This window comes from Poeciliopsis prolifica, unplaced genomic scaffold, assembly GCF_027474105.1.
Source record: "Poeciliopsis prolifica strain line A6 unplaced genomic scaffold, Auburn_PproV2 SCAFFOLD049, whole genome shotgun sequence".
NCBI lineage: Eukaryota > Metazoa > Chordata > Actinopteri > Cyprinodontiformes > Poeciliidae > Poeciliopsis > Poeciliopsis prolifica.
In genome coordinates this window covers 3,900,812-3,917,295 of record NW_026562424.1, presented here as the reverse complement: position 1 = coordinate 3,917,295, position 16,484 = coordinate 3,900,812, and the positions used below count along the sequence as shown (strand labels likewise).

The 16,484-nt window shown below is 40.0% G+C and overlaps 1 protein-coding gene across 1 annotated transcript; it reads right to left on the bottom strand.

The window, feature by feature from the left end:
* Positions 1 to 303: 303 nt before the first annotated feature.
* Positions 304 to 14,378, bottom strand: LOC129377646 (alpha-tectorin-like). Its single transcript, XM_055057748.1, is given in 25 exon segments — positions 304 to 718; positions 799 to 904; positions 1,008 to 1,167; positions 1,248 to 1,499; positions 1,649 to 1,809; positions 1,898 to 2,006; positions 2,008 to 2,080; positions 2,273 to 2,392; positions 2,500 to 2,777; positions 2,868 to 3,151; positions 3,230 to 3,625; positions 4,901 to 5,097; positions 5,220 to 5,620; positions 5,921 to 6,075; positions 6,291 to 6,889; positions 6,984 to 7,536; positions 7,997 to 8,580; positions 8,659 to 9,235; positions 9,319 to 9,719; positions 11,262 to 11,427; positions 11,550 to 11,645; positions 11,751 to 12,029; positions 12,104 to 12,219; positions 14,166 to 14,189; positions 14,294 to 14,378. Coding segments are annotated over 25 exon segments (6,225 nt in total). The 5' UTR covers positions 14,337 to 14,378; the 3' UTR covers positions 304 to 623.
* Positions 14,379 to 16,484: the final 2,106 nt, after the last annotated feature.

The window sequence follows — 16,484 nt, the reverse complement described above, 5'->3', positions numbered from 1 at the left end:
CTCAGATCACAAATTTTCTTTTTTTAAAAGTCACATATTTTACACTCCTAACGGCGTAAACAAATACCAGCACAGTGGTCAGTCGTTTTTCAACGTTCTTTAGCTTGGGGTGAGCTAAATAATTGATTATTCTTTAGGGTATTGATTATATTCCTGCAATATCTTAACTTCATACTACATTGCTTGCAGACAGGTCATAAGCAGTCCCATAAAAGCAAATTAAGATTCTTAACAGTAAAATAATACAGAACAAGTCAACAGGCTTTTATCACCAGCAAAAACCATGAAAGGACAATAACCAAATTGATTTAAATTCTTTATTAATCCCTTCTGAAATTGAGTACATATATATACTACTTTATCTATTTCTATGTATGTATTTTACAATCACTGGTGTTAGCAACAATTAAGAATTAAAACAATTCCACATCAGATACAAAGAACTGAACATTACATTAATCCCACAAATCGTCTAAAGCACAATGGTGCTCCAGGTATTAAAACCAAAATTAGTTCTGTTTCTTGCCTAATTACGAGTACCAACAAAAACCCAGAAAACACCTTTTACCAACATAAATCACAGGTGATTTAAATCGATTTTTAAGTGTGATTATTATTTCATCTCATTTGACCAGAATTCTGATCATTAGCAAACTGACAACCAGGGTGACAACTTCTCCCAGATTACTTGAAGCACCGTTTCTTTGGATTAGTCCACCTGTGTAAAAAAGAGAGGCACATAAATGTCAATCAATCGCAATATATTTGAGTTAACAAATCAGAATGAATGAATTTTACCAGTGTTGGGTTGTGCCCTGAGTACAAGTGGTCCAATTGACAGAGCTGCAGAGTCATGATGTGATGCATCCCTACTGAATCGGGTGTGGTGACCAAGATAACACTGCTGTAAAAAAACAACAATAACACAGCAACATTAGAGGCTTCTGGAAGTTTACAACTTAATCATACATAATAAAGCTGCACCACAAACACACAATAAAACTTACAGCTCTGCAGGTGTTGTTTCTCAACAGACACAAGTGGACACTGCAGTGCAAGTAAATCTGTGTGTGGTTGGTGAAGGTGAACATCCTGAAGGAGAAACGAGACACAGTGGAGACACCGTTCTGAATCACCTCTACGGTTCCATCTTCTGGATTAGGACACCTGTGAAGCAAATGCATCAGTCAGAGTGTCAGCAAGAAGACACTGAATTAAATAATAAGGAACAAGATGATCTCACTTACTGCGAAGCAATGAGATCCCAGCGGACAGGATAGTTTGCTTGGTTGACTGGCGTGGCCCAGCAAGAGTCCACAACTGTGGCAAATTGGCGTTGATCCACCCCTTCCGTTCGCACCTCCAAGTAAAACATCTCATCAACTTCCAGTTCTATGTTTCCATTAGTGCTGAAGGGGGAGAGGAAGCCTTCATCCTCATAGGGGATCATCCTCACACGATAAGATCCGGTGCCAACAGGAAGCTTTTTCCTCAAAATGCTGAAGAAGAAACATTTAATGCGGCAACACTGTTAAATGCATCTAGTAGGCTGGCTTACTATTATCAATAGTGAATCATTGATTAAGATATAGAAGTAGAACTGGACATAATGGTCAAAGGAAGCCAAAAGAGAACATTGTATGATCACCTCTCCACAGGGTTGATGCCCACAGCCATTGACAGAGCCTGAGCCAGAGGATAAATACAGGAGAAATCCAGGTGAAGATTCCTCTGACGGCTGATCAAACCTCCCTGAGGATCCACATTCCCTTGAATAGTGTTCTCATACATGAAGTGGGTTCCATTGCTCTAAACAGTGAAATGACAAAATCCAATCAATCAAGTTAAGTAGCATATTGGGAGCTTTAAAGAAGATGTTCCATCTCATGAATGTTACCCTAAGAGCTGTCCCACACAGATGGTCGTCATTGTCAAAATGGAAGATGAGTCGTCCGTCCTGGAGATTTCCATTGCAGGATCTGTCTTGGAGATGGAGCACTGGAGTGGAAGCCCGCTTCAAACAGCTGGCAGCGAGATATTGACATGGTGCCAGAACTGCTGGAGCAGTCGATGTTTGAGTCTGCTCACCAGAGGGAGAAACATATTTTGAGGCTTTGAGACCAACAACACAAAATGATGTATTAAAACTAAGATAATGCTTCAACTTTAGGCACCGACTATAAAGCACCAGCGAACAAATCATGTTTGGAACGTTATTATCATTACAGTTCTTCATATGAAAAACAGAAGATTTAAAAGGTGTTGCATGTACCGTAGCTCTCATTGTTGGGTCGATGATGGTGCTCATCACAGAAGCAGCCGTACACATCATTTTTCTTACCACACCATTCATACTCTGCACAGTCCAGCTCTTCACAGGGGTCTGTTTCAGCTGAGTCAAATATATCAGAAAAGGCCAAAAAAGTTTCAAAACAAACATTGCATTAAGTTAATTAATAAGTCATTGCTGTGATAATTTATTGAGCAAAACAAGCTTACCACAACGCAAAGGAGAGCGCCAGTCGGGGATGCTTAGGCCCAAATTGGTGCAGGTTTTCTCATAAGCAGAGACAGCAGAACACAGCATGCCATTGGCTGGTGTGTAGAGGCAGAGATCGTAAACACAGGAAATGAAAAATGGTTGGGGGTCAGAATGCAGGTGACAAGAACTGAATGGGCCACTGGTGTTGGTGATGACTCTGCAGAGTTCTCTGTATTCTTCTATGAAGCGGCAGTCACTTAGTCCATCACCATTACTTTCATCAGTGGATCCACATCTAGAAAAGTTTTAGGATATCTAGAATTTAGAGACAAATCTTTGTAGAAGTATTTGCAATTGTTGAGACTTTTCATGTTACTGTAATCACCCTTCTTGGCTTGTCTCTGATTTCCAGCTATGGCCAAACTGGTTGTCGTTTTGGGCCAAAGTACCATTGGGCAAAACTTTGTCATCTGTGGGATCACCATTGAAATTCCCACACATTCCACTAACTTTGTTCTGGTAGCTGCGGCCCATCTTCACCAGTAAAGTACTAGAGCCATCAAACTGGACTACGACATCAACAGCATCAAACACTATGTAACTTCCCTGCCTCATCACCTGACCAAAAGTCCCTGCAGTCGTGGGAAGAGAAACCTCAGCTCCATTTACCTGTTATGATGAGAAATCGGAGAGTAAGACCAAAGAAGAAATTTTGTGTTTTTATCCTGAATTTAAAATAAAGTTTACCTTGACTCTCTTGTTAGGTCCAAGCCTGACAGTAACTCTCTGATGAGGATTCAAGAGGTATATATCAACTGATGATACGAAAGACACAAGGTTGTTTCCTCTGTGCTTGTTGGTGGCCACAACTTTGTACTGAGTTTTATTGTTGCTGTGGCTCAAACTCTCAGTGATGACATAAGAGCATGATCCCTGAAAATGAGCAAGGGCTCCATCGAAGGTGATGTAATGTGGGTCACCCCACACAGTACAGGTAGACATGGCATCATAACAGCCCAGCTGGCCATTTCTGATGGTGCACTCCTGTGCAGGAGTGCACGATGAGGGACTGCAGATCAGGACATTGGGTGCTTGACATTCACACCGTTGGGAGCAACTGTCTGTCCAGAAGGACTCACCAGCCTGCAAGGTAAGAGAACCATTAAAATATCAGGCTTTCTCACAATATTAAGAAGAAATTAAGCTTGAGGTAAGTTGGCACAATTTTGTTGTATTACTTTTATCATAAAAATCATTAGATAACGTTCGTGCAGTCATTGCCTTGCGATGGACTGGTGACTTTTCCAGGGTGTACCCCCTTTTTGCCCTTTGATCACTGGACACAGGCACCAGCTCATATGTGAGTCAAGTGAATAGTTTTGGCAATATAGTGTAACCTTTAAGACACCATCTCTGAACCCACCTATGGTCTTGAAAGATGGGCTCATTTGTACCCCACAAGTTCTTTACTTTGTTCATTGTCCGGCAGGGTCACACCAATCCCAGTCCATTGCAGGGTAACACAGAGATAGACAGGACATACTACCAAGCATGCACACATTGACACGTAATGAGAATTTAGAGAGAAACAGTCCTGTTTTTGCACTGTGGAGGAAGCCAGAGTACCTGGAGATAACCCATGGAGAACATTCAAACTGTATGCAGAAAGACCCCAGGCCAGGATTTGAACCCTGGACCTTCTTGCTTCAAGGCAACAGTGTTACCAATAGTCCCTCTGTGCAGCCCAAGAAATTTCCAAATTGAGTGCCAGTGTGTAACATAATCTCAAACATAACTCAGTCACTTCTGCTAATATTTCCCAAAAATGAATGGAAATGGACTGAAGTTCAGCGCTTTTCTAGTCATAGATGCAACTCAAAACCTTTTAAAACATGGCATGCCAATTGGACTCATGAATGTGCACACTGATTTGCATCAAGCAAAAATTTACCATTGTTCCACATTATACCATGTAATTTGGTGAAGTGCACCATTCTCTTCATTCTCTTCAAAATGAACATGAAAGCTTGTCTTTCATGTTCATTTAGGATTAATGGGTGCTTCAGAAACTTTCTGAAGAGTACAATTGCTGGACATGCCTATACTATTTATATTAGTATTAGTTTGAACAATATTTGTTAATTCACCAATATACAGCGAAAGCAAAAGAACATGAGGCTTTCAAATCAGTAAAAATTGTATCCAAAGATGAAAACAGATTTGTGAAGTTCCACAGATCTCTTCTTGATATTTTGGCTGATTCTTTATTTTGTCAGGAGTCATTATATTTAAGCTGTTGCCCTGAAATGCAAACACTCAAATTACCTTCAATATGTCAACGCTTCACAGAAGTGTTTTTAGAACCTCAACTTTTAAGAGGTAACTTGATTAACAATAAGGTGATATGAAATAACCTACATTGAAGTAGAAACCATCATATAAGCAGCCACAGTTTTCCACAGGGACACAGCTTGTTCCACTCCTGGAAAAACCTTCATCACAGAAACATCCCTCAGAGCAAACATGGTCACAGGCAGCATCTATGCTGCTGGTACAGGTGTTGCCACAGTCTGTTCCACACAGCTCATAATGGCTGTTGGCTGGGCACTCAAGTCCTGAGGGGAAAAGGGTGACAAGTTGGTTAAAACAAGTTCAAACATAGGAGATCACATAAGAGTTTTGAGGAAGATGCTTCTTTGATTGATTACTTTAATTGCACATAGGCTTCCATACTCACTGCAAGTGGTGTTTTGCCTCCAAGGGTAGACTCGGACATTAGCAGACTGACAGGCACTGACATATGTCTCAATAGCTCTGCACAGAAGATCACTGCCTTGATTTCCCGACACGCAGACATCAAAGACGCAGTCACTGAAATATGGAGCTGGATCCACTTCCTCATGGCAGAAGCTGAAGGGGCCATCAGCTGCCTGGATCACCTCACACTGGGCCCTGGCAGATCGATCATCGTTGCATTGTGCGCATGAAGAGCCACAGCCGTCACTGCAGGTGTAGTTCCCAAGAACCTTCCAAGCTGCCCCAAAAGCATCTGCTGAGTTGGTCAATGCTCCACTTGGGGTGTGGAAGTCATCATTTGGATTTCCATTGAAGTTTCCACAAAGTCCACACATGTTTCCTCTGATCAAGATAAGAAAAGATTGAATCTAATTTCATACAACTGAATAATGATGAGACAGGCCCAATTATAGGCATGAAAATACACAATATTATAAAAGTATTGAAAATAAATAGGATAAAACATGTCTGATTTGATATTTTCAGTAGTGAACTAGCAACCTATATTGTTAAAATGTTCTTAAACTTGTTAGGTTCCTGGCTAAAGCTCTGGAATATCATTATGGTGCTAGTTAGCAACATCTGAATCTAAATTTTAACATAATATGAGACTTAAGTTCTGTGAAAGAGTAGATAGGCTACCTGTAGTCTGGAGATACAGAAATGGAGACTGTGCTACTTCCATCATACATGACGCTCAGTCCAAACTCTGCTTTGACAAATGTTTGAGATCCACTTCCAAAAATAGACAGACTTCCATTGAAGACAATTGGAAGATTTCTTGTGATTCCATTCACCTGTGAAAAAGAAAGTATTTTATGGAGGATGTCCAATTCTTGAAAATTTCCATCAGGTACATACATAGAAGATGCATTTCATGAATAGTTTATGGGGTGGTGACAAGAAGAAATGTTTTGGTTTTTAAGACTTTTAAAAGCCAAAACTACTCCCAATCTTCTTCATGAAGTTTAATCATCAGAAGCAGTTTTCTGTCAGCAAAAGGTTGACTTACCTCCACAGTACCCCTTTTTCCTCTCGACATACGCACTTGATAGCCATAGACATCAACAAAAACTTCAGCCGTGATAGAAACTGGCAGTCCAAGCCACGGTTCATTCTTTGCTTTCACAGAAAACTGATGAGGGTTCAAAGTATTATTGCAAACTTTTGCCAGAACATAGCGGCAGGTTCCTTGGAAGTCGTAGGCCTTGCCATCAAAGGTCAGGTAGTGAGGGTCTCCAGAGGCAGAGCAGGTGCCATGAGGGTTGGGATGGCAGCCAAACTCACCCCCCACAACATGGCAAGACTCCTGAGGTCCACATGAATTTGGGGAACATTGGACTAAACCAGTTACACCATTACAGGTACAAAAACTCTGACATTCTTCCCCATCCCAGAACTGTTCACCAGCTTGCCGATAGCGTCCATCATGAAAGCATCCACAGGATGTTGGAGGTACACACTGGTTACCATTGAGGACAAACCCATCATTACACTGGCAGCCCTCCTGGCATTGAGTGTCACAGGTGAAGGGGAAGGAGAGGCTGGGACAGGAAGATGGACATGAACTTCCACAGACTTCATAGTGGCTGTTTGAAGGACAGGTTAGTTCTGTTGGGGGCCACAAAAGGGGAAAAAAGTAAAAAGTCATCATGCATATGTTAATTTCAAAGGTATCTCTATCAAATGTGGTTCTAGAACTTACCACAGCCAGTTGCATTCCTCCACTGTCCCAGGGACACACCGTTATGTTGACACATCAGTGCATAATCTCGTAGGACCTCACATAGCGTTGATGCTGGATCACTGGAACCCTGGAGGATTCCTACACATGCCTCGATCTGCTGCCATGGGTTCACTGTAGCCCAGCATGATGTAAATGGTCCAGTGTGTGAAGTAAGAACTCCACAATATTCACTGGAATTGAAATTAGTTGTAGAGTTATGAGGTCTGTTTTCCACACAGTGATCTGCCAGGGAGCCATCTCGCCAACTGTCCCCAAACATCTGGGAGTCACTGACTAAGGTACCGTTGGGTGTACGGAAGTCGTCATTCTGGTCAGCATTGTAGTTTCCACAAAGTCCACCTAATAAACCACTGTAGACACCTGGTGCAGTGACACGGACAAAGTGAGGCCAGACAGTCTGCAGCGTTACACCAAAGGCTGTGCGAAGGATGACACTGTGAGTGCTGCTTTGGAAGATGCGGATTCTGTTGGATCCAGAGCTGAACGGCAGTCTGATCAGCCGGCCATCAACCTTTAACACATTTGAAAAAAATCTTTAGACGTTTCCGGTGCAGATCTTGAAATGTGTGAAGAAATCCTCAAAAGCCTTCAAGTCATATACTTAAAAAAAAAATTCAATGCAAGAATTGTTTGTGGATATAGTGTGAATAGTATGCTCACCACAACAGTTCAAGATCATTGATTCAATTGAGCTAATGAAATTAAATTTTCCAAAGGTTGCTAGCAACGTAAGTTTGGCTGCACTAAAATACAAATGATCTAACTACTACACTAAAGGGATGAAGTTATTAATAATAAACCTGGGCTCTGGAAATTACGCATAATATGCAGTTGAAAATCTAAAACATAAAAAAATTTTTGACATTGGTTTAGTTTGTGAACATTAGCTGTTTTATTTAATTGACATAAGAAAACAGATGCTGCTCTTCATGTTGTGCTGTTTTACATGTAGAAATGTATTTGTCACTTACCTTAACAGTGCTACTACTTGCCATCTCAATAGCAACTTGTGTTCCCTCTGCCTCAAACTTTAGCACATTAGAGAAACCCTGCGCCCCCTGTGGAACTTTTTCCACAGTGACCATGAAGTGCGAGTGATGAGAGGATCCCATAACTTTGGCAAGGGTCAAGCGACATGCTCCTGGGTACTGGTACATCACTCCATCAAATGTATGATATGATCCTGGTCCTCTTATCCAACATGTTGCAAAACTGTTTGGTGTGCACCCTCTTACTCCATCCTCCACCCTGCAGGACTCATGTTGGCCACAGCTGTGAGAGCTGCAAGTCATGGAGCCATAGCTGCATGTACAGCGCCTCCCACAGTCTGCATCCAGTATGACTGTTTCTCCTGAGCGATAGTAGTGACCCTCAAAGCTGCAGCCACAGTCAGCATTAGGGACACAGACCCCTCCACTCAGGAGGTAGCCTGAATTGCAAACACAGCTCTCTTGATTGGGCAGGGGGCAGTTGTCAGTGGAATTGGGGTTGACACATGTAGACGGACATCCTGTACCCTGGGCCTCAAAGTGGCTATTGGCTGGGCAGGGGATTTCTAAATACAAGAAACATTTATTTTCAAACTCTCAATATTTAACATCACTGATGTTGTAAAAAAAAAATGCAGGCATACCACAGAAACCAGAACTCCGCCAGCTTTGTGGCTGGATCCCATTTTGTTGACACTGACTTGAGTAGACATTTAGAGCTTGGCACAGAATGGGCTGATATCCTCCACCGACACAGAGATCATACACACAGCTATCTACAAAAAATCCTGGAGCAAGTTGTTGATGGCATGCAGCAAACGGTCCTGTGCTGTTCTCAAGAATACCACAGTGGGCAGAGTTTCTGTACAGTGATGTCTGAGCTGCTGTGCAGCCGGCACAGGCCAGACCTTCACACTGAGGATCACAACCAGGCTCATCATCACCAGATGCTTTCCAGCTGTTGGCAAAAACCACATCAGAGCTCACCACTTCACCCTGACGGGTTCGAAAGTCATCTCCAGGGTGATTGTTGAAGTTTCCACAGAGTCCACAGGTGCTATTTTGGTATGTGTAGGGCACACTGATACGGACATATAAAAACCTGTCATAAGACACCATCAGGCCAAAGTCAGTGCTGACGATCACAGAGAAACCTGACTGATAAACCTGGATAGAGCCATTTCTGAGGGAAAACGGAGTTGTTACAAAGCTTCCATTGACCTGTAAGGAGGTCACAAAAACATAATTACAAATATAAACAAAAAACGGGGTCTATATTACAGAACATAAGAGGGTCCTGTTACCTTGGCCTGACTCTGACGTCCTTTAACCAGCTCAATAGTTTCATCATGAACAAAAACTTTGACCAGTTGGGTCCATGCAACACGTGTGCTCCCCTGATGCCCGTTCTTCCCCTCCACTCTATAGTAGGGCAGTTCATTCTGACACTGCTCTGACAGAACGTAAGTGCATGTGCCTTGAAAGTGAAACACTGAGTTGTCAAAGGTGTAGTAATGTGGATCTCCACTGACGGTGCAGGTTTGTCTTTGTACTGTCTGGCAGGAGTACTGAAAGGCAGCTGGCCGACAGATTTGGGAGAAGGAGCAGGGATTGTAGGAGCATTGCAGCCCTGCTCTGGTGCAGGTGCACTTCTGTGCACAGGTGCTGTCACTCCAGAAAGAGTCACCAAGTTGAACAGGTAGACCTTTAAGCAAAAAGAGAGCAGGCTGCTGTAATGATAAATTAGTTTGGGGTGGTGTCTCTAATATCACATTTAGAATGATCTGGAAAATGATGGGTTTAAAGAGAAAGAATTAAACTACTGGTGTGAGGTCAGGAGTAGTCCTTGGGAGGGGGTGAGCTGAACTCAGCCAAAGTATCTAATGTCTTTTGTGTTCTGGGCATTTTCTGAATGTTAGTGGCAGGAGTTGCTTTTCTTTTGAGATAGGCTTGGGGACAGCCTTGCGTAGGGGACAGGCATTGTCTGGGTGATTCTGGTTCAGATTCTGATTCCCCGTGTAGTTTCTAGTGGCTTTGGTTTTGTTTTGAAGCAGTGTCAGGGTCTCTGTGTGGTGTGGATGGGCTGGCTTGGGTCTTTTTGGGATGTGATGGACTTGGCTTTACGGTGGATTTTGGTTTTCACTGTGTGGACGTTTTGCTCCTTATGGGTGTGGGCTTTCTGAAAGGGTTGTTTCAGACTGAAGTGCGTCTTCACAGTGTGCGGCTCTTGTTTTGAGACATACTTTACCCTCCTATGTGTGGTCCCTGGTCAGTGATGTATGTCTGCGGTTGATGGTTCTGGTTGTGTCCCTGAGGACATGGTGGTGTTGCTATCTCTGTGGTTGGCTTGAATTTGTCATTGTTGCTTAGCTGGCCTGGATGTTGGTGGTTCCTGGTCTAAGAGGAGGTGCTGTCTCTTTCACAGAGTGTGCTGTGGCACAGTGCGATTTATTGCATTGGAATCCTTCCTTTAAGTGGTGTAGTGGGCATTGAGGTGCATGGTGAGGTCTGTGTGATCAACCGGATGGTGCCGACGGCCTTGGTGTGGTGCATATGATTGCTCTGGCTAGCTGTTTACATTACGGTTTCATTAGTGTTGGGTGTGTTTCATTGTCTTGATTGGCTGATTCTGGCTATGGTGGGCTGGGGATAGAGGCCGATTGTTGGTGCCAGTTGCCTTCTACATTGTGACTGCTGGGGGTTGGGGGTAAGAGGAAGGAGGTGTGGTTGTCACTGCGGTTGAGCTTTTGGGGCTCTTTCCTCCAGGGCCAGTAGACATCTGTGGCTATTGAACATTTTTATGGAAAAACCTTGGTTTTACCAGCACGATCACAACCGTACACATACACAGGTCTTTTGATTCAGGTGTGTTTTCAGATTTGTGTTGCAGTTGCCTCTAAATATGTGTTGAATTAGTTATGCTTTTTTGTGAACTTATACTTGTCATTACTTATACTTGTTAACTTATACTTGTATGGTTTCTTGACTTTGCTTTTTTCTCTCTTTCTGCAAGTGCAGAAACAAGGTGTCTAAGGTGTTGACATGTGTTCTCTTAGTGCTTCTTTCTCTCTTACATCCATCTATTTCTTTCTATTTAAAACATTTCCCTACTTTCTAACCTTTTCATCTCTCTTTCCCATGTCCATTACATTTAAAATGAACCCAAAGAAATTTCTCATGTTTATATCAAGTGGAGTATCGTACTGGAATCCATTATAAAACGTATGCTATGTGACTGTGTTCTTACCACTGAAATTGCAACCTATTGAACCATAATCTACTCGAAATGCCCATCGACCGGGTATGTTGACGTTGCTGTTGAGACTGAAAGCTGAGTTTGGTCCTGTTGCGTTACTAGAGAATGATCCAGGGATGGTGAAGTGGTGAGAGGAATTGATCGTATCGTATCCAGCCTGGAAATTAAATGTGCATAGGTGAATTTTTTTTTTCATATTTCAAGAAAACATACATTTGTGGGATGAACACAAGGCAAATAAAACATGTGATATTATAGTTTTGTATATGAATATCTAACCTGTACAGATCTTGATGTGGAGGCGATTGACCCGTAATTCATCAGCACAAATGAATATTGGCCATTGGTAGTCAAGACGGCCTGAAAGGTTGTTTGCTGGGAAAAATAAGTGTATTTATTGGGAATTAATTTTAAGATTATACAAAAGTTATTTCATTTGTAGATCAAATAGGTTTCAGCAGTTAAAAACAAATCACTTACTGTTTCACTCGATGAATAATAGGCAACTTCATGCCATGTTGCTATAAAGATCCAGTTGGCCTGAAAGTTAAGTGCTGGGAAGTATGTGTTGATATCCTGTGTAACTCGTTGGAGAAGAGAGCCACTGGTGTACTGACCATAGTAAATATTACCATTGTGTCTGGTGTCTAAATCAGTCCAAAATGGAGCAATGACGTCTCTGGTTCCATACATTGGAAAAGGTTGAGAAGAATAACTTGACCATGGTGCATTAAAGGTCAGATGCCCATTGTCATTCACCTGAAATAAATAAATAAATTTGGTGTAACTATTTATACTATTTTGTAAACATTTACAAAAGTGAGGCAACATACATAAATCTGAGAGTAAAACTGGCCAAAATACTTGAAGGTTTGTTGGAGTGTAATTCTAGGTGAGCTTCCATCATCTGTTCCAGAGCTTATATTTCCACCAATTGGATAGAGGGGTCCTAGAAAATAAAAGAGGGATCATCTGATTAAATTAGACTCTTTTCTGGACAACATAACTTTGTAACACACAGTTTCTTCATCTAGTTTCTTTGTAACAAATAGTTTCCTATCATACTGCTTCAAAATGATTGGGAGAGCCGATACCGAAGGATCAAAAAGCGACGTTGCTATGTACATAACGTTCATAATTACGTTCACAGCGAAACATTCACTGAAAATGTGTTTTGTACACATAAACTACGTCTCTGGGATAGCAACAAGAATATCTGTTAGGTATGTTTTGTCAAAGAAAATATTACACACCTAACAGATATGTAGGTATCTACATATATAATGTATACAATAAGGCGAGAGTTGTTTTTTTTTTCACTCTGACTACAAACACCCACAGACATCACTGAATGTCAAATTAAGTTCTGCTGTTCAATGTATAAAAAAGACCAGTGTGATTATTATTAATACAAGTTTTCTATCAGTTTTTCTATCTCATGTAGTTGGTAGATTTTATACATTGATTTTCTTTTGACTTTTTCTCCTTTATGTGTTGATATGACATTAAGAAGACATTTTTTCCTTTCTTGTTGCTTTTTTTTTGTGCTTTTTTTGATTAAATTAATATACAATGTGGTATAATACAACAGTGAAAACATTTAACGATCAATCAAAATAAAACTCTCTAAACCACATTCCTTTGCAATGTATGATATAAAGTGTGTTTTTAAAAGGATTATCCAACGTATAATTTTAATAATATGCTTAATTATAATTTTAAGTTTATTGTTAAAAAAACTATACCAAAATACATTTTTGTCATCCTAAAAATGTATTTCAGAAAAATACAGTATATTTAAAATATACTTAAATATATTATTATTTCACAGGGGAACACAAAAACTTTATGTATTGTAATTCTCCACACCAAAAAGCTCCAACACAAAAAATGTCACCTCTGTATTTCTTATGTCAGAGAGATTGACAGATAGAAACACTGCCACATCACTGACGCATCAAACCTTCCTTATGAAATAAAGGGGTTATTATATGTGGGTATTATGTATTCTGCCACAAGAGGGAGCTCTTATGCACCATTATCTAAAGCTGCTCCAACCACTTGCAGTACACCTGTTAGTCTGCAGCATCACTTTGTTTCCCAATTGCAGCTCTGTAATGACTACTGCAGATATCTTATTAACCGCCAGACCCACATTTATGCAATATATATTTTCTGTGCTCTGCTACAGAGCATAAAGCCAAGCAAAAAATCTCAACTTTCACAGTTATCTGGCAACGCAAGAGTTGCCCGTTTCTGCAATGCTTTCGAGCGAGAGTGTGAGAAATCCACACACCACAAATGATTGTGTGCTCAGATCAGCCTTTTTCTATTTGTCTCTGCTATGTGAAGCACTGGAGTCATAACTTAGTGTACAAATAATGGCAAAGAGGGAAAGAAGCAGGAAGAATCTACAGAATTACAGCTGGAGAAAACAAAGGCAAGCATCATTTTACATAAACTACCGAAGCAACACTGCAGCGCTTTGAACAAAAAACAAAAAAAAAATCGGAAAATGATAAATACAGTAGCAGTAAAGACATAAAATTGATCCTAGGTTCAGTCTTCTTCAGGATTTTTGGTTTTTCTCTGTTTCTTTGGTGCATTTCTCACATCACCGTTAACATTCAAAAGCAAAGCACAAAATTATTTAAAACAAATATAAGAAATTCTTCAATCTGGAAAATCTTTTCTGGCAAGAATCCCAAAGAATTGCATAACATTGACAGATACTGAGAATGAAAACTGCATTTTTTTTTCATATTCAATCGTATATTTAATTTTGATTGACATGGCAGAAGTAAATTAGAATTATATTAAGCAACAGGCTAAAAATGTAAGCATTTTTTCTGTATTTTTAAAAACCAACACATAATTTACTCAACTTTGACCCACCTGATACTTGAAGATTTACTCCATCTATGAAAATGAACACATTTGTTGTTAATATCAACCAAATACATCACTATGCAAAGAGTTTTCTGCAGATAAGCAAAACGAAGGATGTGATGTAAAATACTCACTTAAGCTCAAAAGCAACACAAGCAAAATGAATTGACCTGCCATTCTCTAAACCTCCAAACTCAAGCCTACTGAAGTGTTAATGAGGTAAGACAGAAATGTTGAAGCAGGGATTTATTCAGCAACATTTGGCACAGCTCCAAAAAGGGGTTGGATTGTCAAGTTTATTTCCTCATAATGGCTAATTCTGACATTGAGCCATAACAATGCCCAAGTCTTTGAAACCAACTTTCAAAGCCTTGAAAGTTGAAACCAACTTTCATATTCAATGAAAGACTTAAAAGTGGTTTTGGTTCAAAAGATAAAACAAACAAATATGCAAATAAAGCAAACAATCCAAAACTGTACATTTATGTAAAAGGTGTTCCGGTATCATCATGTCAAATGAAGCAAGAATTCATGACAATACAAACTGTTTGGCCTCAAGTTTTTGAACTACATCCAGAGATTTGCTTCAATGTTAAGAAGATTCTAAAGAATTTTTGGGGAACACTTTATTTGAAGGGGTTTGCATAATATTGTCATAAACTTGACATAATACCAGTCATGAACATGAATGAGTCTGCATGAAGGTGTTGTCATGAAATGTTATTCTGGAAATAACACTTCTAATGCAAAGTGGACACTTTTAATGGAGCTTAATACAAGTTTTAGTATAACTTTGTATTAAAGATATTTACTGAATAACTCTTCATGACAACAGTTAAACATTCATGAAGACTCCTTCATTTTTATGACCATTGTTATGTCATGTTTATGACTATTATGTCAGTTTTATGTACTCTTTTTTTTCAATAAATTCTTACCGATTTTTGTTTATGATATGCTGTATCTTCCATACTATTGTTCAGATGAATAAAGATATCTTCATTTAACATGTTATTGTGTGGAGAAGACCTCCTGCCAATTTGTCTACATAGAAGATGTCACCGATGTTCCTAAAAGTAGATGACTGAAACAAAAAGATAAATCATTTCCAAAAGTTTAAAATTAAAGGCCTGATCACTTATGAGTCTTTTCCCCTTTTTGCTTACTACTATTTTTAAATCATTTTTATTTGCTAAACCACCTATGAATCGTTTGCCCATAAGGCCAAAATGACAAAAAGTTGAAAAGATCAACCGTTGTTGATCATTTAGAGAGTATAAGTACTAAGAAACATATGAAAACAAAAAGATATCATGGCAGGCTTTGATGGTCAATTCCCATTTTTTGTGAACTCATTATTTTTGCCTGGTTGTTCACAGTTCCAAATTATGTGACTTCTCCTAATCAATCAATCAATCAATCAATCAAGTTTATTTGTATAGCACACTTCTTCCCCGAAGCTGGTTCAGATTGTTATGAAAAGATCCGATATAGGTCGCATCAAAGTAAAATTGTAATTGGGTCACTGCAGACAATGGTTCAGTCACTTGCACCAGACAAGTGAAAGCAGCACTTGTCTGGTGCAGATTGGCAAACAAAATCGGGGAAGCAAAGCCCATTGAAGCTGGCCTTGTGTAAAGGTAAGCGCTGTACACAAAGGTGTGTCGAGTTGAATTTAAACAAACAGTACATTGATAAAGAAATGAAAGAAGCCCCTCCTACTCTGTGACTCTGAAACATGTTAGCATAATGAGCAAATGTCTTTTTTATAGTTTTCATATTATGGCTGACTGGTAAAGAAACCCCCAAATTACAATATCCCATTAGACCAGTCTTTCTCAAACTGTGGTCCCCAGATCACTACAGGTCCGCTAGTGATCCGCATGTACTGCATGTAAACAACTGTTTATTTGCCATGAAATTAGCTCAAAGTGCGATGCCACAGTTAGCTTTCTAAAAGATTGTTTTTACAAATAATGATGGGTAAATGGATTATGACTGGGTCACTTAGAAGAAAACCTTAAGTTGCCGATGGAAAGTTTCTCAGGGTAAGTTGCAGACCTTTTGTTTTTGAACACGGTAGCTTGCAGCAGGCATGCAGATCTAGGACTGCGGCTGGGTTGAATGCGATATGATGGTAACGATGTGGTGAACAGAGCTGCGCCCCACGCTGACTAACTGCATCTTAACACCAAAAATAAAATTATTTATGTTGGGCTACCAAAGCAGCTCCAAGCAACTCAAGTCTATTTTCTTTTGTTATGTTTCTAAATTACAAATAGCTCTACGATGTTATTGGAGCACACCACGTTTGTGGAAAAGAAC